The sequence below is a fragment of the Syzygium oleosum genome, unplaced genomic scaffold (genome assembly GCF_021117445.2).
Source record: "Syzygium oleosum isolate NSW1041296 unplaced genomic scaffold, Sole_v2.1 Sole_v2.26, whole genome shotgun sequence".
In the NCBI taxonomy this organism is placed as follows: Eukaryota; Viridiplantae; Streptophyta; class Magnoliopsida; order Myrtales; family Myrtaceae; genus Syzygium; species Syzygium oleosum.
The window spans coordinates 2,635,559-2,659,618 of record NW_026607510.1 but is presented as its reverse complement, the minus strand read 5'-3'; the positions used below and the strand labels follow the sequence as shown (position 1 = coordinate 2,659,618).

The 24,060-nt window shown below is 39.3% G+C and overlaps 2 protein-coding genes across 7 annotated transcripts in view; one reads left to right on the top strand and one right to left on the bottom strand.

Moving 5' to 3' along the window:
* The window catches only part of LOC115682477 (uncharacterized), a 47,064-nt gene that overhangs the window by 753 nt on the left and 22,251 nt on the right, over positions 1 to 24,060 (bottom strand). Inside the window, exons 1-2 of one of the 2 annotated variants that reach the window (XM_056303147.1) lie at positions 1,224 to 1,741; positions 98 to 552 (exon numbers count right to left, since the gene is read on the bottom strand). In XM_056303147.1, coding sequence (XP_056159122.1) covers positions 98 to 247 — 150 coding nt within the window. In that variant the 5' untranslated portion in view covers positions 248 to 552; positions 1,224 to 1,741. Of the gene's footprint in view, positions 1 to 97; positions 553 to 1,223; positions 1,742 to 24,060 lie in introns of those variants that run through there. The other variant, XM_056303146.1, reaches the window with a different exon arrangement.
* Positions 16,035 to 22,649, top strand: LOC115682476 (tRNA-specific adenosine deaminase TAD3-like). 5 transcript variants are annotated; one of them, XM_056303145.1, is made up of 6 exons: positions 16,035 to 16,360; positions 18,919 to 19,001; positions 19,777 to 19,926; positions 20,688 to 21,125; positions 21,622 to 21,731; positions 22,016 to 22,649. In XM_056303145.1, exons 2-6 carry the CDS (start codon positions 18,972 to 18,974, stop codon positions 22,206 to 22,208), a joined length of 921 nt encoding a protein of 306 aa, XP_056159120.1. In that variant the 5' UTR covers positions 16,035 to 16,360; positions 18,919 to 18,971; the 3' UTR covers positions 22,209 to 22,649. The 5 variants fall into 5 exon arrangements, with proteins under 5 accessions (XP_056159120.1, XP_056159117.1, XP_056159116.1 ...); XM_056303142.1 differs by having other exon boundaries at positions 19,777 to 19,938; XM_056303141.1 differs by having other exon boundaries at positions 16,035 to 17,793; positions 19,827 to 19,926.

The window sequence follows — 24,060 nt, the reverse complement described above, 5'->3', positions numbered from 1 at the left end:
CGAAGGATTGCATTTTCCCATTGGAGAATCACATTGCGGTCATAATTTGATCCGGCAAATTCTTGTCAAAAAATTGCGTAGGGAGAGAGAGACTAACACCAAGAGCAGCTTGACCATTGCCGGTGCCAGCATCCCAAGCCAGAGAGTGATGAGTGGTGCGGGCGGCGAGCATCGAGTACCACTCACTTGGATAAGTCGGCCGGGCTTGTAGGTAGGTCTCCGCCTGCTTGTCAAATAGACCCGCCATGCCTACACAACTTCTGATATTCTGGTCACGCTGCTTTTGAGGATCTCTGGTGTTGGTGTTAAGTACGAGACAGAGAGACGTCTGTGTTTTCTCAAGCTAGTAAATTAACTCAAAGGTGGCTTTGAATTTTTCGTTTTCTGTTACAAGTTCATTGGATTGATTGATTCAGTGCCCATATGCGTAAGCAATGACGCAACTCATTACTTTAAGCGCTGGTGTTGAACTATGACTAAGAAAAGTCTTGAACTCTTTGCTTTCCGGTCAAACTAGCAGGTTTTTCTTGCCATGCACGCATACCAGTATGTCTGCAGGAGTAAAATCCATAGCACCATGTTAACTACTGAAGTAAATTTACAGAGATGGAGTAGAGTTACACTAATACAGCAGGAGAGTGTGCAATACTCAAAACTTCTGTCATATTAAACTAGGTTAATAGTTTAGCGAAAGATGACAAAACCTCCCTTGTTGGGAGTGCACCCGTTGTTTCGCACATTTCTATTTAAGACATAATGATGGTTGCTATTAGGTAAGAATATGCGGAAGAAAGAATTGTGTAGTTTCTGTATATTTCATAATGAAGAATATATGAAATATTTATAAACTCTACAATATTGATTATTAGTATTGCAATATCAATTACTATCAATTAGATTCAATTAAGTATATGCACAATGAATGTAGATATATGCACGACCCTCGTATTATGAAGAAATCAAGATAGATATAGAAAATCTCTTAAATATTAATCTAAGAGATCATATGGTTAAATGTGAGTTACGTGGAAATGTTGTGCCCCATGTCATGCGAGACAAGCATGTAATGTGAGACAAACATGTAAAAACATCAATGTCTTGTGAGCGTCACATCATCTACTAACGTGATGTAAATTTATGCACTTTAAATAAATTACAAATTGACACATATAATTGATCTGCAACCGGATTAAAAAAAATAAAAATCTATCCAAACCACATACCTTTTGCGCCTCCACCGATTGTCACCATTGACAAAGTGGCCAACGTCGCATCCAGGCCGACACTGTTATGTATCCAAGTTGAGCCACCCCTCCGTCGTCCTTGCTTGTCCATGGCTGGTGCCTCCAAATTTGGCCCGGCTGAAGCTCTGGATTTGGAAGTTCGCCGACCTTCGTGTCCACCCCCGCACGCCACGACTGGAGGGGTGGACACGGGAGTCGGCGAGCTTCCACATCAGGAACCGCCGTCGCTCGCAGCAGTGGCTCCAAATCTGGAAGTTCGATTAGATTTGGAGCTCTAACCATGGCCGCCGGCGACAACTCAATAGCTTTTGCAGCTGGGTGCGACGGCCATGGCGGGGCGGTGGGCTCGAGGATGGAGGTCGGTGGAGACAGCAAACCTAAATTATCGATGGATGGCCGGGCGAAGCGATGGAAGAGGTAGAGAGAGAAAAATCACAATTTCTATTTTTTTTATATTAGCCAAGTCAATAATTGGCGCACGCCTGGTAAATCGGTCCAACTCATTTCAGAAAATGGAAAAAACGAAATGAAAATCACGTGAATTGTACGGGCTAACGGAAAAAATAACGGAGAATCAATGAGTACAACAAAATGAAGGTTCAAGAGGAAGCTTTACGTAATTTCCTCTGCATAGGATCCATCTGTTTCGCGAAAAATATTTTCCAAAAAACCACTCTCCTCGTATTTTTCGGCGTTTGGTTTGTTTAGAAGAATGAGTTAACGGAAAACATTTTCCCGGTCAACTGAAAATGTTTTCTTACCAAAGCTTAAATTCAGGAAAATGATTTCCCCTTTAAAAGAAATGGAAAACGTTTTCCAAAGTATGACTAACTATCGGCACTCGGATCCGAAACTCTATGCTTGGGCACGAAAATCCTAACGTTGGTTCTCGAGTCCCAACATTCACGGCAGATAGGCTCAAGACCTCCGTATCCAGGGCTCGGGCCCGGGTCTATCGAGGCTGAGCCCGAACCCCTTGTGCCCGTACCCGATGCTCCGACACCTGAACTCGATTCCTTAAAGGCCGTGCTCAAGTCCCTAATGCTCAAGCTCTAGTCCTAACCCTCTAGCCCGAGTCCACAAGGGGGTGCGCAGGTTCATAGTGCTCGGACTCGGGTCCTTAGTTAATGACGTTTGTTCTTATAAAAATATTTTATTTAAAATATGGAGTTACCTAGTTCGGGAAGGGCACAGACTCGACGAGGTCAGCGAGGGATGGGGATGAGCTCGTCCCTTCACCGCGGCTATGGCTTGGTTTTGTAGCCACTTGGTCTTGGCACGGGCTGATTACAAGGCCGAATGATCTTCGGTCGAGGCAATCGGTGGTCGGCAACTATGGCAGGAGGCGTTAGCGAAGAAGCGACTGGAAGGGGGATGAAATTTGCCGGCGATCCTTATCACTTTTATGAGACCACAGGAGAAGACAGGGGAACCTCAACTGCATAGATGGGGTAATCATGAGGGCAAAGCCGGCGCCGAAAGTGGCACAGGAGCGACCGGCTAAGAAAACAGAATAGGTGGGGGCAAAACCCATAAGAAGGGGCCCAACAAAATAAATGGCCCCCGCCATCATAATCATCTTGCGGCAGCCAAATTGGTTAGAGATCCATATGGCCGTCGCCAATCCGAGGAACGTGAACACGCTCAGGTATTCGTCAGAACGTTTTGGATAATTTCACGTCCATCTTTATATATGCCGCCACCCTGCTCATTGCTGCTTGAATTGTCAAAATTAAAAAAAAATAATAAGAAAAGTTTTATTTATCATTACAATGTTTATAACTATATACAAGAAATTGAAAGAATAAAAATATAAAAAATTCAGTGAAGTTGCTTTGTCTTTAACTTTCTTTCTCAACTTCAAAGCTATTTTGCAAATAACTACACCAAAATCACTAAATCAACGGTATTTAAGCAAGTATACCTTGAGCCAAAAGTCATTTTCCCAAAACTCAAGCTCAAGCAAACGTAGACTTAGTGGATCCACACTTCATGAATGACTACAGGGGTGACTCATCACATGCTTCACAATATCGAATGCACATTCTATATCGTGCACTTTTTTTAGAATGACTTATGGTTAAAGGACTCCTTAAGGTGTATATGCACAAAGCAAATACCGTCAATTTAGTGATTTTGGTGTAGTTATTTGCTAAATACCTTTGAAGTTAAAAAAGAAACGAAAGACAAATTATGGTGTAGTTATTTCTCCCTCGGGTACTCCCTCATTTTCGTTTCTTTTTTTCCTAATTTTGTAACATCCTTATCACTTTTTTGAGCCCACGAGAGAAGATAGGGAAAACCTCAGCTGCATAGATGGGGGCAATCATAAGGGCGAAAGCCGGTGCTGAAGGTGGCATAGGAGCGGCCGGCCAAGAAAACAGAATAGGTGGGGGAAAAACCCATAAAAAGGGACCCAACGAAATACATGGCCTCCGCCATCATAATCGTCTTGTGGTGGCCAAACTGGTCAGAGATCCATATCGCCGTCACAAATCCGAGGAATGTGAACACACTTGGGTAGAACATCAAGATGCACTTCGGATAATTTCATGTCCATCTTTATATATGCCGTCGCCTCGCTCATCGCTGCTTAGATTGTCAAAATTTAAAAAAAATAATAAGAAGAAAAATCTTATTTATCATTGCAATGTTTATAACTATATACAAGAAATTAAAAGAATAAAAATAAAAAAATTCCGTGAAGTTTCTTTGTCTTTAACTTTCTTTTTCAACTTCAAAGCTATTTTGAAAATAACTATACCAAAATCACTAAATCAACGGTATTTAAAAAAATACACCTTGAGCCAAAAGTCATTTCCCAGAAACTCAAGCTTAAGCAAATGTAGACTTAATGGGTCCAAACTTCATAAATGACTACAGAGTGACTCTTCACATGCTTCACAATATCGAATGCAAATTATGTGCACGTACCATGCACTTTTTCTAGAAAGATTTATGGTTAAATGACTTCTCAGGGTGTAGTAAGAAGGGAAGAATGCTATCAAACACCGTGCTAACCCACCAGCAAAAAAGGTAGGACTTGCCACAGGATTTGCACATTTTATGAGCCATGTAGAAAAGAGTACCTATGTGGGGAAGAAAGCAGTAGGGTCGCTTCAGTGCCAGACGACAGACTTCCTCTCACTATTAAAAGAGAGAAAAAAGAAAGTGTAAGATCAATTCTATAAGATCTTCCAACGGAACCAATGAATTTACAAAATAAATGCCAATGATAATTAGAGGTATCTATACATTCCAGCAATCCGAAGGTAGAGAATCTGATACTAAATAGTCAGCATGCTAAATTAGTCATGATTTCATGTACTTTACATGAATGGGAGGACCAGAGGTTCTCTAAGGAATGAGAGAATGGTGGTTGCCATCACTCGGTTCAACATCCGCTTCTTCTTCTATTTTGTTGACTCGAGCATGAGCCAACACATCTTTAGCTTCGTTGTCCTCTCCTTCAAATAGACGTAATAGGAATAGCGGGTAACTGTCATCTTCGCCAAATGGCTCTGACATCGACAGACACACCAGCTGCTCAGACATCTCTGTGTCATAGCACGACTCACGTGCACACGAGAACGAATCCATCATTGCTCGGATCAAAATGCTGATAAACAACACATACTAGTACAATCATGTTTAGTTTCAATTCCTGTATACAATCCCAATAAGCATGATTAAGGTCAATTCCCACCGGAGATTCGTGAAAGGACGCCAACGCCCAACATTACGAAAAAAAGAGATTTAAGAAAATGATAATTATTAAGAGTGATCGGTTCCCGGTTCCTAGGTCGGGTTCCTAATCCGATCTGGTCCGACCTAGGAACCGGGAACCGGACTGGGAGGACCGGTTCCCAATTTCTGGGACCGGGGATCAGACCGGTTCCACTTCACATACAATGCATATTAAGAAGAATTCGTAGTAACTGCTTTTTTTTTCACATTAAGACCTTCCTCTGTTGGGGGCATTTCATCTTCAACCTCTTGTCGGACGGGTTTTATGGGACTTTTTGTTACCAAGTGGAGTCCCTTTGTCGCTAATTCTAGCAAATTAAAGCTCAAAGTGGAACAGTGCCAACCTAATCAATGCTACCGTGAGATAAAAAAAAAAGCTACTTAAACTTACTTGATAATGCGTGCGTGGAATACAATCATCATTTGCGCGTGATGCCATGTAATTACCAAAAACATTAGTTTCTTTTATTTTAAAGACTTAGCTAAAAGATTTGATAGGCTTTTTAACTAAGAAAAGAAGATTCCTTCCCACTTCAATTTCATTCAAAACCAAATTTTACAGTTGTTTTTTTAGAAATTCAAATTCATAAATGACACATAGCCATGTAATTATTCTTTTAAGGGCAACTTAAACTATCATGAGCTATGTGGCACATGCGACAGCGTTTTTGCCTAGCTAAACATTATCCACTTATGACACATAGCAACGTAATTATTTGAACCATGTTGATTCATCACAAATTCACAATTGCTTGGAATATAATCATCATTAACGTGCGATTCTTAGTAACACCAAAAATATTATTTTCCACTCTTTTTTTTAAAAAAAGAGCTCAATTTGTACTAAAACTCGTTAAAAGAAGATTCTTGTCCACTTAATTCAAAATCAATTTTTTACAATTTTTAAAGAAAATCGAAATTAATAAATGCCACGTAGCCATGTAATTTTTTTTTTTCATAGCAACTTACGTAACGACTTTTTCACTTGTGAGCAACTAAACTATTTGACGAGAAAGCCCGTCTTATATCGATCAATATTTGACCCATGATCGCGAGTTGATATATTTCGCCAATCTTGATTAGGTGAATATCGAATCGATTAGCAAGATCCATAAGGGAATAAGAAATTATGAGGATAGAAATTGTGGAAGTGCGAAGTACAAGGGACCTTTCTAAAATAAATTTACAAAATATAGGTATGAAATTGTAATAAATGAAAGTTAAAAGAATTGATTTAAATTGTAAAACAGGACCACAATTCTCTGAGCCCAAAAACACTCCCTGGTCTGACTCGACTGTCCGGATCCGACCGAACTCAGATTGTACCCGAATTTCCCATTTCTTTTCTGATTTTTTATTTATTTATTTTTCTTTCTTTCTTCTTCTTTCCTTTTCTTTTGGTCTTCATCCCCCCAACGTATCCCTCACGACGTCCTCTCCCGAGAGCCTCCTCCTTCACTCCTTCACCAAAACTTTGACATTTTCTCAGGCACCAAGCTCAGGTCACCGCCGAACCACTCCTCGTTGGTCGACTGCACCGAATCACCGCCGGCCGCTAGTTGACCGACGGTTTCTACATCGCCGGACCAACTCCGGCGAGGGATCGTCAAAACTCCTCAATGATGTATACGAAAACTCAATCATTTCTAGCATATAAAACACACACCTGCACATTGAGAAGCAGGTTGACCGGAACAACCTTTAACCGCGGGCAACTCCGGCAAGTGGCATGGATCTCTAACGAAAAGGCGTTCATCCATGGATGGCTCAGGAAAACGATTTCCATGCCATAAAATCGAAAGAAATCCAGAGTTAGTCACCAAATATCAATCTCAAAAACGAATAAATCATAAATCGAAGATTCTATGGACTGATTTTGGTGACATTGGCTTCGGCCTTCACTCAGGCATTTTGTCAAACATATGGCAGGCGAGTTCAAACAATGGCTTAATATTGAGATTCGGTGCGATTTTTGACTCAAACGTGATATGTAAAGACCTAAATGGCCATATTTCACCACCAATTTGTATCATTTTACAATGAAACACTAAAAATCATCATAGCTAGATTTGACGTTCTAAGCCTATGTTGTTTCATTGAGACATTTTATCGAGTTGGTGCTGTGCAACTAGAGTAGGGGCTTCAGATTCGAGTTTTATGCAATTTTCGACTTAGATGTGGTGCATCACGCTCTAAAACAACCTTGTTAGTCATAAAATAGCCTTGGTTTGGAACAGATTCGTCGGTGCAGCTCAGCACCCTAATCTCGGCCAAAACAGGGTAAAAATAGGGGACTTATGAGCGGTTTACTTGGTTTCGAACATGATGTTAACAACATGGAACTGAAATAAAAATACTTACTGGAAATAAAAAAATTTTATCCTAGATTTTCACACATTTTTAAAGGAAACTACTCAAAATCTAATTTTTAAGCTTTTTCCTTTTTTTTTAATATTTTCTCGGAGTTTTTATTTTTTTTTAAATTTATCTGAAAAAAGGGACTCGAGGGCCCGGTCCGAATATGGGCCGGAGAGGGCCTTCGGGTCTGGGTTATAAACGCAAGGAAAAGAAAAAGCCAAGAAATGAAGTGGGCTCATTTAGTTGAGCCCAATTCGCTTCTAACGAGAGACAAGCCCAAAAATCACCACTCCAAATCATAACTAGAAATAAGCTCAAATCCATCGAAGCCAATTTGAATCCCTAAAAAAACAGTCAACAAAGCAAGACCCAATTCAGTATGGGCCAGCCGCTTGGGTAAGTGAAGAAAGAAATGGAGAAGGGTCCTGGGCTTGGCCCAACCGGGAGAGGCAAAAGGGGCCGAGCTGACCCGGTCCAACCAAACCGGGTCGAACAGGCCTGATTTTTTTAATTCCTTTAAAATAATAAAAAAGAAAAATATGTTCTAATAGACTCTATTAATAGAAATACACATAATACCTATATGCCATGTAATTTAATGAAAATATTTTTGTTTAGGGGTTAAAAATTAATTCATAATTTTTGTGCAATTAATCCCTAAATTGATAGTTAAAATTTAGGTGTCAACATTTCTTCAAACTCAACTTTCCTGCCCAAAGCCCCTCTGCTCTGTACCCCAAAGCCAAATATACAACAATATTGTTTTGATCAAAATTTGATTTTTCAATAAAATTTTATTTAAATTATATTAAAAACAAGTAAAAAAAAAGGGGAGGGAGGAAGAAGCGAGCAAGGGCTGCACTACCGCCGCAATGGTGGGATGTGAGACTCAAAGCGGAGGTTAAGGTCGAGAGAAAGGGGTAAAGGTGTAAGGGAAAAGGACTCTTATGTGTCGTGCATGTACCGTGCACATTTTGTGCACATACCATGCACTTACCGTGCACTTTTGATAGACTGAAGTAGCCTCGGTCTTTCTTTTGCTTCCCACTTCTCACTAAGGATATTCTTGTGTAAAACCAAAACAATGCAAGCAACTTGAGTTGAGTCCATAATTGTTGTTACATTGATTTGCTCTTTGCACACTCAAGGATCAGTAATGCTTCATTATTCGCTCCTCACTGTAGCCTCGGTCCTTTGCATCTCCAAATCATTTGTTGTGGTCCTCTTGAACCTACCGAATAGCTATCCGATCTCGTCCAACATTCTCCCCTCGTCTCGGGCATGATTATATAAAATACCAGACAGCCGACAATGGCGATCCCTCAAACAAAAAGGTAGCCCACCGAGGGTGATTGCTTTGAACATCAACAAGTATGTCAATGATAATACTATGCTTACCCCTGTTTAAAGTCGAGGCCGATTGTGTACGCCTGCACATGCAACCTCAATGGGATGATCTCCGTGCAGTACACATCCATGATCAACCCTAGCCTGATCGAGAAGAAGAGGACATAAAAAAGTGTCGAGGCTTTGGCCATGTCCACTGCCACAAAAGCTTTAAGCTAAGGGACACTCCAAGGGACACGGGCGACAAGAACACCCTGTCCATGCTGCTCATCAACAATGGCCACCGCCTGACCCGTTCAACAAGCAAGCTGGCAAGGAGGATCACCATTATCTTCACTATGTCAATCACAATATTCGCAACAAGCTTTCCAACAGACATGGTGATGTGGACCCTCTTGAAAGCAGCTAAAGAGCGCCAGGGTGTCCACACCACATGTCTATTTGACGACCTGGATTCCAACAGCACATAGGAGCATATGCCCGAGGATCAGGTTGGGTGGAGGAAATCCCGCCATACGCCGGTGTTCTGCAACAATTGATTCATTGGTGTTTTAAGCTTACAGAGGAAACATAAGTACTATTGATAAATTGATGACATAACAAGCATTTATTGCAATCAAAATTACCTAACTACACCGAAAAAAAATGGAAGCCACGAAGAAGGGTGCATAGGTCTTCCTCTCAAATACTTTTTTTTTATAGGTAAAAGAAAAGATTACTACACACGTGCAATCCACGTGCTATACTCGTGCAATCCACATGTATGGAAAAGAAATATATAAATCCTTCTTATTTTCATAATTAATCGATTTATATGAGAAAATGTCATATCTATAATATTTTTTAAAGGTATATTTGGAATATGTTGATTCAAAATCATTTACTTTTTTTGTAATTAATTAATATTAATAGATCTTTTTCATCTGAATGTCTTTTTTTTAAAAATTATTTTGTACTATATGAGAATGGTTGAACGGTTATTCAAACTAAAGGAAAATGGAGGCATCATATTCAATCCATAGTGGATGGGAGAAGTTCTACAATCGCTAAAAGTAATGAAGATGGGCCCTGAAAATATTTTTTAAGTCATGGAGTTCACAACCACTTTAAAATGGGTTATAGTGGTTTGAATGGTTGAATTGTGGTAAATGCCAAACAACCGACAATGGCGATCCTCGGACAAAAAAGCACCCCCATCGAGGGTGATCGCTTTGAACATCAATAAGTATGTGGTGATAATGCTATGCTCACCGCCTATTTAAAGCTGAGGCCAATTGTGTACGCCTGTGCATGCAACCTCAATGGGATGATCTCCGTGCAGTACACATCCGTGATCAACCTCAGCCCGATCGAGAAGAAGAGGACATAAAAAATCGCCAAGGCTTTGACCATGTTCACCGCCCACAAGAGCTTCAAGCTGAGGGACACTCCAGGGGACACAAACGAAAAGAACACAACAATGGCCGCTGCTCGACCCGATCAACGAGCAAGCTGGCAAGGAAGAAGACCATTATCTTCACTATATCAATCATAATATTCGCGACAAACTTTCCGGCAAACATGGTGATGCGGACCCTCTTGAAAACCTTAAGGCTAAAGGGCACCAGATGGTCCACACCACATGCATGTTGGACGACCTGGATTCCAACAGCACATATGAGCATATGCCCAAAGATCAGGTTGGGTGGAGGAAATCCCGCTATACGCCGGTGTTCTGCAACAATTGATTCATTGGTATTTTAAGCCTACAGAGGAAACATAAGTACTATTGATAAATTGATGACATAACAAGCATTTATTGCAATCAAAATTACCTAACTACACCGAAAAAAAATAGAAGCCACGAAGAAGGGTGCATAAGTCGTCCTCTCAAATACTTTTCTTTTATAGGTAAAAAAAAAGATTACTACACACGTGCAATCCACGTGCTATACTCGTGCAATCCGCGTGTATGGAAAAGAAATGTATAAATCCTTCTTATTTTCATAATTAATCGATTTATATGAGAAAATGTCATATCTATAATATTTTTTAAAGGTATATTTGGAATATGTTGATTCAAATCATTTAATTTTTTTGTAATTAATTAATATTAATGGATCATTTCATCTGAATGTCTTTTTTTTAATTATTATTTTGCACTATATGAGAATGGTTGAACGGTTATTCAAACCGAAGGAAAATGGAGGCATCATATTCAATCCATAGTGGATGGGAGAAGTTCTACAATCGCTAAAAGTAATGAAGAGGGGCCCTGAAAATATTTTTTAAGTTATGGAGTTCACAACCACTTTAAATGGGTTATAGTGGTTTGAATGGTTAAATTGTGGTAAATGCCAGACAACCGACAATGGCGATCCTCGGACAAAAAGGCAGCCCCATCGAGGGTGATCGCTTTGAACATCAATAAGTATGTGGTGATAATGCTATGCTCACCGCCTGTTTAAAGCCAAGGCCGATTGTGTACACCTGTGCACGCAACCTCAATGGGATGATCTCCGTGCAGTACACATCCGTGATCAACCCCAGCCCAATTGAGAAGAAGAGGACGTAAAAAAATCGCCAAGGCTTTGGCCATGTCCACTGCCCACGAGAGCTTCAAGCTGAGGGACACTCCAGGGGACACAAGCAAAAAGAACACAACAATGGCCGCTACACGACCCGATCAACGAGCAAGCTGGCAAGGAGGAAGACCATTATCTTCACTATGTCAATCATAATATTCGCGACATACTTTCCGGCAGACATGGTGATGCTGACCCTCTTGAAAACCTTAAGACTAAAGGGCACCAGGTGGTCCACACCACATGCATGTTGGACGACCTGGATTCTAATAGCACATAGGAGCATATGCTCGAGGATTAGGTTGGGTGGAGGAAATCCCGCCATACGCCGGTGTTCTGCAACAGTTGATTCATTGGTGTTTTAAGCCTACAGAGGAAACATAAGTATTATTGATAAATTGATGACATAACAAGCATTTATTGCAATCAAAATTACCTAACTACACCGAAAAAAAATAGAAGCCACGAAGAAGGGTGCATAGGTCTTCCTCTCAAATATTTTTTTTTTATAGGTAAAAGAAAAGATTACTGCACACGTGCAATCCACGTGCTATACTCGTGCAATCCACATGTATGGAAAAGAAATGTATAAATCTTTCTTATTTTCATAATTAATCGATTTATATGAGAAAATGTCATATCTATAATATTTTTGATAGGTATATTTGGAATATGTTGATTCAAAGTCATTTATTTTTTTGTAATTAATTAATATTAATAGATCTTTTTCATCTGAATGTCTTTTTTTTAAAATTATTATTTTGCACTATACGAGAATGGTTGAACGGTTATTCAAACCGAAGGAAAATGAGAGGCATCATATTAAATCCATAGTGGATGGGAGAAGTTCTACAATCGCTAAAAGTAATGAAGAGGGGTCCTGAAAATATTTTTTAAGTCATGGAATTCATAACCACTTTAAATGGGTTATAGTGGTTTGAATGGTTGAATTGTGGTAAATGCCAGACAACCGACAATGGCGATCCTCGGACTAAAAAGGCAGCCCCATCGAGGGTGATCGCTTTGAGCATCAATAAGTATGTGGTGATAATGCTATGCTTACCGCCTGTTTAAAGCCGAGGCCGATTGTGTACGCCTGTGCACGCAACCTCAATGGGATGATCTCTGTGCAGTACACATCCGTGATCGGCCCTAGCCCGATTGAGAAGAAGAGGACGTAAAAAATCGCCAAGGCTTTGGCCATGTCCACTGCCCACGAGAGCTTCAAGCTGAGAGACACTCCAAGGGACACAAGCGAAAAGAACACAACAATGGCCGCTGCTCGACCCGGTCAACAAGCAAGCTAGCAATGAGGAAGACCATTATCTTCACCATGTCAATCACAATATTCGCGACAAGCTTTCCAGCAAACATGGTGATGCGGACCCTCTTGAAAACCTTAAGGCTAAAGGGCGCCAGGGTGTCCACACCACATGCATGTTGGACGACCTGGATTCCAACATCACATAGGAGCATATGCCCAAGGGACTAGGTGGAGGATATGCCGCCATACGTAGGTGTTCTGCAACAGTTGATTCATTGGTGTTTTAAGCTTGCAGAGAAAACATAAGTACTATCGACAAATTGATGTCATAACAAGCATTTATTGCAATCAAAATTACCTAATCACATCGAAAAAAATAGAAGCCACGAAGAAGGGTGCATTGGTCTTCCTCTCAAATACTTTTTTTTATAGGTAAAAGAAAAGATTATTATACACGTGCAATTCACGTGCAATCCACGTGCAATGCACATGCTATAGTGCAATCCACGTGTAAGGAAAAGAAACGTATAAATCGTTCTTATTTTCATAATTAATCGATTTATATGAGAAAAGGTCATATCTATAGTATTTTTTAAAGGTATATTTGGAATATGGTAATGAATTCGATTCAAAATCATTCAATTTTTTGTTATTAATTAATATTAATAGATCTTTTCATCTGAATGTCTTCTTTTTTAAAATCTTTATTTTGCAGTATACGAGAATAGTTGAATGGTTATTCAAACTGACTAAGAATGAGAGGCATCATATTAAAATCATAGTGGATGGGAGAAGTTCTACAATCGTTAAAAGCAATGAAGGGGGCCTTGAAAATATTTTTTAGGCCATGGAGTTCACAATCACTTTAAATGGGTTATAGTGGTTTGAATGGTTGAACCGTGGTAAATGCCAATTCTATTTGGTACACTCACCACTATAGTTCAAATTACTCAACCAGACAGGAATTACTTCTGGCTGCCAGTTGAATTGGCTGGTCTAGTCCCGCTTGCAAAACAATAATTCCAGTAAGGATCGTTAGTCTCTATTGGGATCAAATGTTCAGGTGACAGCAGAATCATAAGATCAGGAAAACTAATTGCTAGAAGTGAAATCATCCCACCTAGTTTGTCTGATAATGTATAGGAAATTGAGGTCAAATATATACCTATCTTTCCATTAGAAGTGAAGCACAAAAGTCATGGTTTTGAATATCTCAGTGAAGCTAGACAACGTGAGAAAAAGGAATTTTGATCATTATTGCCTAGAAGTTGATTAAATACACGTACATTTTACTATGCATACTGTAGACTTATCTGAAGTCAAATTCATATTGCTGGGATTTAAATCTCTCATCTATAAGTACTTTTGACATATCAATCAAGATAAATGTAAAAGAGAAAAGTAAACGTGGTTTTTAATCCAATTTCATAAGAGACAACACTCAGTACCAATCTTCTTCAGAACCTCTAACATAATAAAATTTTACAGTGTTGGGCACTTAATTGAACGTATATAAAGTTTTAGAACTGTACAGAAGTAGGAAGGAACCATCTCCTTGAGTAGAACATATGAAAACCATCCCACCGATCAGCTGGAGCAACATCAAAAAAATAAAGGTGAACTCACTAAGCCAAAGATTGTGGATGGTTCATCCATGGTTTGATTAATGCCTTGATTGCTAGAGACATGATGATGCACAATACATCTCCTTGACAAATAGGCTTCATGTTTACTTTGGACATTGAGAGAAATAATGTATCATTAAGTCAACATTTTCCTTTATTGAGAGATGAATGTGACATACCTCTTTCTTGGAAGAAGGAAGAACATTAGGTATCATAAAGTCAACATTTTCCTTTATGTCGGTATTAGATTGATTTGTGGTCAAGTGGTTGAATGGGTTGAAGTAACATTTGGCTCTTTTTTATTATTATGTTGGAGACATTTTTATACAAGTTTTGTTTTCCAGTACATATGTTACATCTAAAGCTTTTTATGTCCACAGACTCTGGACCGTATTCTTTCGGTCTGATGATATCATGGTACTTTATTAACTTATGTTATCTCTGTAGGCAATTCTATGTGCAGATCCGTACCCCAATGTGGCCTTCACCGAGCTAGGAATGGCTAGGGCAGCTCTCGGCAATCTTAACTGTCAGCTGGTTCGTCTTCCAAGGGTAGTCTAGCTTGGTATGATGGAAGAAGAGAAGTTTACATACATCATACTTCCATCAACAGTAGCCTTCGTTCATTTCAGTACCCATTTCTGGTCTTTCTTGAAAAGGATTGTGAAGTTGTAGATAATCAATTGTATTGATGTTTTCTTAATCTTCTACTTTTGTATCTGTTCCCAAAATTATAAAAATCTGTTCCAAGCTCAGCTCTATGACTTGTTGATACCATTTTTTTCTTTCTTTTGACCTCCATCTCTATTTGTCGACCTTTCCCCTGTTTTTTCTCCCCTGGCTTTTCTCTATTGTTGTTAAACCATGAAAACTAGGATCATAAGAAATGTCAACTCATTCTTTTTCTATATTGGTATGAATCGGACAACTGGAGAGGTTTGGTGATGAAACTAACTGGACATTCATTATTTTCAATGGGGATGTACACATGATCTTGTTCACTCCATGTCAAATAAGGGGTTCAAGCGGGGGTCACTTCGAGCAAATCGTAATTGTTAAAATCTTTATTGGGAAAGGCCGGTAGAAAGAGCTCAAAATGTTGCCTCCAACCTCGAATTGCACTAAGTTCCTGATCTACATGTATGAGGACGACTACAAATTTTTCTGGGCACATTGATCTAGCTAGAATTTTGTATTATTGGTCAGACAAATAATTATTTATTGACTCGAAGGAATTCAATTTGTCTAGCGGTACTTTCTGGCAGCACATAATCTGATGCCTAAATTAGGTCTCGGAGTTTTAGATGTCACAAGAATCAGTTTCCATGTTGGCATTGCTCTACTTTGCCATAAACCTCATAGAATAACCGTTTCATGACGGAGAATTTGCTCAGTTTGTTTCTCTGGATAGTGGGTAGAGCTTTTTATATGTCTGATAAGCATAAGCTGATATAGAATGCTCTTTCCTGAATTGACAACGATAGATTGACACATTTGAAACCTGGAGTTTATCTGGTTTTAATCATCAAGAAAGAGCTGAAATTATTGAGTGTCATATTACCGTTTACACACTCGCACGATCTTTTCGGGTTCTTTTTTATCTTTTCAACATGTGATTAGCCCCCGATACGAATGTTAAGAAAATGATAAAGCGTGTACTATTTAATAATTATAAAAAAAATTACAAGAAATATCTTTCAAAGAAAAATCAAGAAAGAAAGAGAAAAAAGAGCCACTGCTGTGTAGTATCACCCAAACTATCAGTAACAGAGTTTGTGGGCTCGTCTTAGTGGGACGGGCTTGAAAGTGTCTGGGCCGGTTCAGGCCCACAATCAGGCCCATCGATCTCTCCCTCTCCGTCGAGAGAGGGGTCGCAGCTTCTTGAACTTCAGCCGCCGTCGAGCTCCGCCGTGCTCGATCACCTCCCGTTCGGGCCGATCGCCGGAGATAGCTGCGAAGAAAAATGAGCGGCGAGGACGATGCGTGACGAATCGTCCACGGTCCTGGCAGGCCGCCGGTTTCGCCTGATCAGCAACTCGCAGGGTTTCTTGTTCATAGATGACTGAACGAATCCTGAGCGAAATCTCTGAACTTGACTTTTGCTGATGTGTTTTGCGCTCCGGAATTGGCGTTCTGTTGCCTTCTTTTGCAAGCAGTGAACGTGGTCGCCACTCAGATTGAGCAACCGAAGCTCACGAACGCTATCATGAGGTCAGTCTCGGTGCTTTACGTAAATTTGGAATTTGATTGTTTGGTTATCGGTTAGGCGTTTGAGTCAAATTGCGCCATTGGAGGACCTCCATCACGTGAAACGGGTGAAGAAGAAGTGTCTGGAAGGAGGTGCATTCTGGGTTCACGAGCATAGTGGTGTCTCTTTTCGTTACTGGTGTGATTGGTCACTTAATGATAATCATATCTGAACATCATCGTTTCTCGCGTCTTTGGAATTGTGTAGTTGCTTAACTAGGTCTTTCTATTGCCTTTTGTTCCTGGGTTACCCTTTAAAAGATCAATGAAGGTCATCGAAATATTGTTTTCCTCATGCGAAGGTCGTTTAACAGGAAAGAAATGTCTGTTGTTTATACTCGCGCATGTCGTTCTTGATCAGACATCAGTCTTGTGTACTTACTGCTCTTTAAGTAATAGGAAAGAGGGAACAGAATCTCTGACCCCATACATGTCAATTGTTCTCAGATCGAAGAAATTATACCTGAACTTTTAAGCCCCAAAGCTATTTGAAAGCTTTTTCTGCATTGGAAGCACCGTAAGTCATTAAATTGAGTATAGCAGGTCAATCAGCCTGAGATTTTTAAAGTCATATTCACATAATTGGTGTAATTCCTCTACAAGACACTTCCTCCTAAGCCACACTCTAGAGTGAGTGATGAAGCTGCGGTTTTCAATGGATGGTTTGCTTTTGTTGTGGGGTGAATGAGGGGTGCTCCTTGCCTCCTCCAGTTTGCATGCATATCCTAAATTTTCTCCTCCTATTGCTGGAATGAAAAACAAAATGCCTGATTCAAGAGGAATGTTTTCTGCCGAAATTCAAATGCTACCATTGGTTTCTGGTCTTTAGCTTGTTTTCTGATATGTATTAGCTATGTAAGGTGTTGAAAAACCTGATGAACAATTATGAAAACAACCTGTATTGATTGTTCATTTAAGTGCTCAGTTTGTTGTTTTTCCCTTATCAATATGAGAATTGATTGAATAGGATTACAGTACCTCTTATGTGCACATGATGCGTGGAAAAGGAACATTAGCAGCAAGTAAATAGGATTCAAAGATCAGAAAGTTGAGACAACAAGAAACCAAACAAAAACAGTAATTTGCTTTTGAGGATGAACTGGTTATCGTCTCGAAGAATCTTCTAATTATTTCCTATGCAAGGTCCATTTGATGGAAACCCAGGATAGGTGTTCGTATTTTTTCATTGACAAATCATCTTTTTCCTACCAGCTTTTCAACGATGCTTTAACTGATTTCTTATGGATTTCTTGAACTGTCTGGATGTTGTATTTGACAGGAAAATTCAGATATCAGTGATCTTATGTCTGGCTCCTGAAAATGGTGATTTTGATGGAATTCCATGTGACGTGAAGGATGTAATTAATTCTTATCAGTTGAGTCCTTTTGTGGCAAAAGTGGGTTATTTTCTTGTTAGCATTTCATGTTGATTTTCCCATAATTTACACTATCTTCAATAACTTGTAGAGAGAATCATATGCAGTTTTGACCAGTTATGGTATCCATCAGTGGTGATGTTTACTTTCGGAGCATCTTACGTTACCATTAACTGCCGGCACATTTGACATCTGTTCATGCCTTTTCTCTTCTCACATTTTGCAAGTTCTGGAAAAATTTTATTTCGCGAATTCTCCCTCAATTATGTTTTGAAGGGACATCTCATTTAAGTAACTAATGCATATCCGTTGATAAGTCTGCATCGAACTGTCATTTAGCTGAAAAGAGTTTGTTCGAAATGATCTCCTTTCTGCTGCTTTAGGAGGTATAGTTGTGTTTATGACCAAAGTGGACAATTATGGGCTTCGCTTGGGAATTTCTTTTGGTCTTTGTAGTTTTTTTTTCAATGCTTTATAGGTTATTATGCCATAGAGGGCTTCTTGGTATTGGTTGTCATATACTAATATTGTTTGCTCTATTATGTCCGCGTCCAGTGAACTGTACTTTCAAGTGAATGAATATTTGGAACATCTTTACTGGTTCATCGTTATAAAGAAACAGTAAATACCTGCATTGTCAATGGCATTAGATACTGTAACATAGCACTTCAGTGACTGGATAGGATATCACTGTATATGTAGATCAATTTGGCTTTCAAACCTAAACGAAATTTCCATCTCTTGAATAATGTCATTTTTCTTTTTCATCATTTAAATTGTTTTTTTTAATTTCATTATGGCATGAAAAGAAGCCATGTTTATAGTCTGGAATAAAGACAGTTTAGGATATACCATATCGTATCTAATGTTAGGTAAAAGTGTGAATCCTTCTCAAAATTTTCAAAGTGCACAGATTATTTGATATTAGGAAAGTCTATTAGTAGTAAATAAAAATTTAATGCTTTATCTGCTGCATATCATGCTTTTCTCAATCTGTATATATTTGTAATTCAAACATGCTTGTAAGAAGATATACTACATAAGAACTCCTGTAACATGTAGCCTGAAATGGCGTTGTTTCACTTCATTATGTGATGGCAAAGTGGGATTTTGTTCTTTGTACTTATTCGTGCTAATTTGCAATAGGTCTACAAATATGCTGCATCGTCAAACGAAGAGTGGGTAGAACAGTGCAAGCTATGGCCCACCTCATACCATCCACCAACCTAGTACGTCTCTTTTAAATTTTCCCATCAGTAACGGTAATGCAAGTTCATGTCTTAAGATCAACGTTTTGCCATCATGTTTGAGGACATTTTTGCGGGCTTAGGGTATTTGCATGAGCATGTGTAGATGTCTCTGATTCTAATGTTGTGTCAAACTAAGCAGCAGGTTAAGGTGGTTTTTCCGGGATAACTTTCTTATGAATTTCAAGAATCTCTTGGGCAGCTTTTGGTGTTCATTTTATACTTTTTACCTCTTTCATAATTTATTTCCAAGTGGATAAGTTGGAAGTTGGAGTCTGAAAACCATGGACTTACAAAAAGTTGCAGTTTGAGTGCCCATCTCAAATTTGATAAGCTTTGTTTTTAAAAATTTATGATGTGATTGATTTTACTTCGTTCAGCTGAGTTATATCAGTTTTGGTTGCATCTGGACTGAGAGGAGTTTTGGGTCATAGATAAACGAGAGAAGTTACTCTCAAGGAATAAAAGATCAAGCCATCTCCATCATGCATAATGGTTGCTAATGAATCATGACTATATAGACCAAGGGTTGACTAGTTGGTTGGAACTCTTTTAAAGGCACTAGGCCAGGTTTAAGTCTTATTATTCTCCTCTCTCACCTTTTGCAATCAAACTTAAGCTTCACCACTTTGCATAACGCAATTCAATGGAGTTTGTGCAAATCTTTGTTCTTTTTTTTCACATTTCCTAATTTTACTTCTTGTTGATGATCACAAGGAACTATCTGTTCCTCTATATTCATGTGTATTATGTGCAGTTCTGTCAATACCGATACATTCTCTTGACTTCTGATTTTCCACATATCAGCAATATCAGTGGCATAACTGGGTTTAGTGAAGAAGACTCACGATCAGTTGTAAGTTTTATGAACTATGCTCTGGAATTGGCGAAATCTCATGGTAATGTGGTAAGTGTTCGGGTATGACATTAACTTGTGATTAATGAATGCAACTTTGTTTGATTTCTTCAACTTTGCATCTAATTATATCTCAGACTAGTGTACATGCTTGACGAGTATCATTTCTAACTGTTTTTTTTTTTTTTTTTTTTTTTGGATGACCCAGGGAACCCCCGCACAGCCGACAGCCGGGAGGTAAACCCTGGGGGCGACACGTGCTAGCCACCACACACGTGCACCGGTTAAGTCACCCTGCGGCACCCGGGATTCGAACACTCAACCTTTTGCGAGAGGAAGAGTGCACGCTCCAGCAGCGCCACCCAGGCGGGTGGTATCATTTCTAACTGTTCGTGTTTGCACTTTCAATATTTTGCCCATCAAGCCTTCGAGGGTTCACCATAGCTTGCATTGGCTCATGGGTATCATTTTGGGTTCAGTAACAGGAAGTGAGATTTTCCTGTTGTAATTAACGTGACAGGAAAGTGAAGTTTTTGTGTGAAAGTCATATTTATTGACTTTTGTACCAAATACAAGAAGAAATCTGTTCTATAATAGGGGAAAACAATCTAATCATTTCGAAGGTTGGGTCCTTTAGACAGTTATCCCTTAAAATGTTCATGCATAGACATAGTAAAATAGAGGTTTCGGGAAGGAATTGTAGCACTTAATGTTGCTCCCCAGTTGTGCGTCCAATTTTTTATATATGCTGGTGTATGCACCTCTTATGTTGCGCAAATTTTGCTTTTGTTACACCCTTCTCTTGTCTACAGGTGGTCAATGCTGCAGCCATTGTAGATCATCTGTCTAATCAAGTGATTGCAAGCGCATGTGATGAAGTCTGCTCTTGGCATACTCCAAAAACAGAAGTTGGTGCTGAATTTAGTAGTTCCACCAAAACTCCTGCTGACATGACTGGATGGATAAAACATGAATTAGGTCTTCAGCGTTGTTCCTCGGGTGGGCCAGAGCAAGTTGAGACATCCATTTCTTGTCTACATCCTCGGTGGTGGGTAGGTGAACGGACTCGCAGGAGCTCTTCTTTTTGGCACCCGTTGCAACATGCTGCTATAGTGGCCATTGAATCATCTGCTGCCAGGGACAGATGCTTATTCCCTGATGTGAGATACAAAGATGAAGCTACCAAAGAGGAGTGTATTCTATCTCCTGCAAAGTCTCAAGCAAAAAGACGGAAAAGTGATGGCACTGACGTAAGCTTTTCCTTTACATGTGAAGGAAATCCTGGCAAGCCTTTCCAACTTGACAATGGCATCTAAGTGTCATCTGTTTCTTTGTTTCGAAGTGCAAGATTTTTTCTCAACATTTGCGAATATCATCATAGTAGTTCATCTATTATTGCTCAACTCAACTCCAATTAGCTCTCGGATGGTTGGTTGGGTGCATGTTATAATCATCCCTTAGTCAATTTCATTGTCTCGATAGACTTGCTAATAGTCAACTCTTTATATACAATGATTAGTAGGTGAACAACATTTGATGACACGTAGACTCAACCAATAATACATGCACTGTCCACCAAATAACTAGTCGGCACTAAAGATGAAATGCTCGAGGATTATTTGACACTGAACATATGGAACCAACTATTGCATTTGATTCTATACCTTGATTCTCTGCCTCTTCTTTGCATTTAATCAGACAATATTTCGGCTTGGCACTGACATCTATGTAATTGTGGGAATTCAGGTCGACAATGGTGACAAAAATGATGATGCTTGTGGCAATGGTGATCTCTCTAGTAGACCGTATTTATGCACTGGCAACGACATCTACCTTGTTTGGGAGCCATGCACAATGTAAGTTAAATAAATTTACTGCAACTGTCTGGTTTGGTGCATGTACAGGCTATTTGGCTGATTACCCTTTGCCAAAATATCTGAGATTCTGCCTCAGACAGTAGTGGTTCTTTGCACATGCACTTTACATTCCTGTCGTCTTTCTAGATTAGATATTTTTCACATTTGAGAGGGAGAGTTGCATTTCATTTGGCGTAACAAGCGTTAAGAGTTGTAGATTTTCTGAAATAGAGTGATGAATTGCCTGATATTGAGCTTTTCTCTTACATCTCGTCTTGTTTAAGGTGTGCGATGGCACTTATGCATCAGAGAATCAGGCGTGTGTTTTACGCTTTTCCAAATCCGAGTGTGGGAGCATTGGGCAGCGTTCACCGGCTGCAGGGCCAAAAAAGCTTGAATCATCACTATGCAGTGTTCAGGGTTGTGATGCTACAGGATATCCTCGACAAAGCCAAAACATCGATATGTGGGAGCTGAGGATGAGAATGTCGAGTTGTGGATGTCGAGTTAAGGATGCCTCAAATTTTGCAGGAAGAAGATAGTAGGAAGATATGTATTGCATTATTTATCTTCTTGGTCATTGGATTTTGGACTTCTTTTTCCCCTTTCTAATCTTGTTCGAGTTATGTATTGAATTTAGATGTCCATATTTAAGTTAAAGACATTCCACAGTTATTATAAAGTTGGCCCTCATGCTGTGTTCTTATAAATGAGAGAATGAAATATACGGATCAAGGAACTGGGGAGATGGTATTGTAATTGGGAAAGAAGCATCTGAAAGACTCGCAAGATGTCTTGTTGAGTTGAAATGTCCACCGGCTTGAAATTGGCTATGGCTTGGGCAATATCTTCGGAAGACCCGATCTGTAACTTATTCGAAGAGTTCATAATCTCTGTCCTTCCATTTCCTTGTAACAATGCATCTCTGCTCTTCTAAGATCTTTCGAACCATTTGCAAACTCAAAAGTTTTTACAGCTAGGTAATTTTTGCTGATTATAGCTTGTGTAGTTGTCGCGACCTACCTCACGAGGGCCGAACTCAATAAGGCGGGTTTAGAGGTAAATGTTCATGAAACAGTCCATACGGCACATCATAAAAGACGGTTTATCGAAACGTCAATCTTTTAGTCATCCGTACGGTCCATTAATCATGAATGCGGATCTTTCCTAATCCATACCTCGCGTGACAGCGGATCAATTTTATCTTTTTTAGGAGTCGCCACTAGCCTATGTCGGGGGTTGGCTAGAATACCCAACCAATACGCGGGAATTTCGTATTGGTTTCTGCGAGAACCAAAGATCATAGGTTCGGGGATTAACTTACGTTAATATTTCTATTAACACCCTTTCGGTACCGCTAAACTAATCAAGGTTGTTATCTAAGTTGTCATGTATTTGTTTTTTCACTATTTTCATGCCAAAGCCTTAGTCCACTAGGTGATCATATATTTTGTTTTTGTGTTTTCATTTAAGATTCTAAACTAATCCTATCTTAATCTAGAAAAGAAAGAAAGAAACAATTGTATTGAAAGATATTGCGTAAAGTAAACAACCAAGGTATTGAAAAAGCAAAGCTAATTCTAAATACAAGAAAATAAAACCCGCGACTCGTCGAGTGTTTATTACAACACGAATTGAAAGACCGAGACATATGTCGGGTAATAAATGAATTTTTACAATTGAAATGGTCAGAGAGGACATCGACCATCACCGTATACAAGGAATTGGGTCGGAACGGACATCGACCTTTGCCATCTTCAAGACCGCCGTCTTCTTGGACCTATTCTAATTCTAAAGCTAAACTAGACTAGGGGCATGTTTAGTTCGGAATTTGGGGAAAGCCTTTGGCCAAATGCAAAGACATTTAGCACAAAGGGCTTTGGGGAAATGCAAGACTATTTGGCAAACATCCATTGAAAAGTGCTTTAGGGAAATGCAAGCTGTTTGGTAAACATATATTTGGAAAGTCCTTTGGTGTAACCAATTTATGTTTTTTTAATTTTAATTGTTTAAAATTGAAGTAAAAAAAATAATGATGGTAACTTTTATATTTTCGCGACAGGAATAACATAATAGAAATATATTAACAAATTTTAAAAAAAAGGAGTCATTTCATTATAATACACATCACATGTCCCTAAGAATGAAATACATTATCCTTAAATATTACAAACATCTTTAATGACTTTGTAAACTCATGGCTATTTCATCACATAAACATGCTTCTATATGTTGATATACTCATCCTAACATGCTTCAGTGACTAGCTACATCGAAATCTAGTGCATGACTTAGAATCAAGCTTCGGACTTAGCCATGCTAAACACAA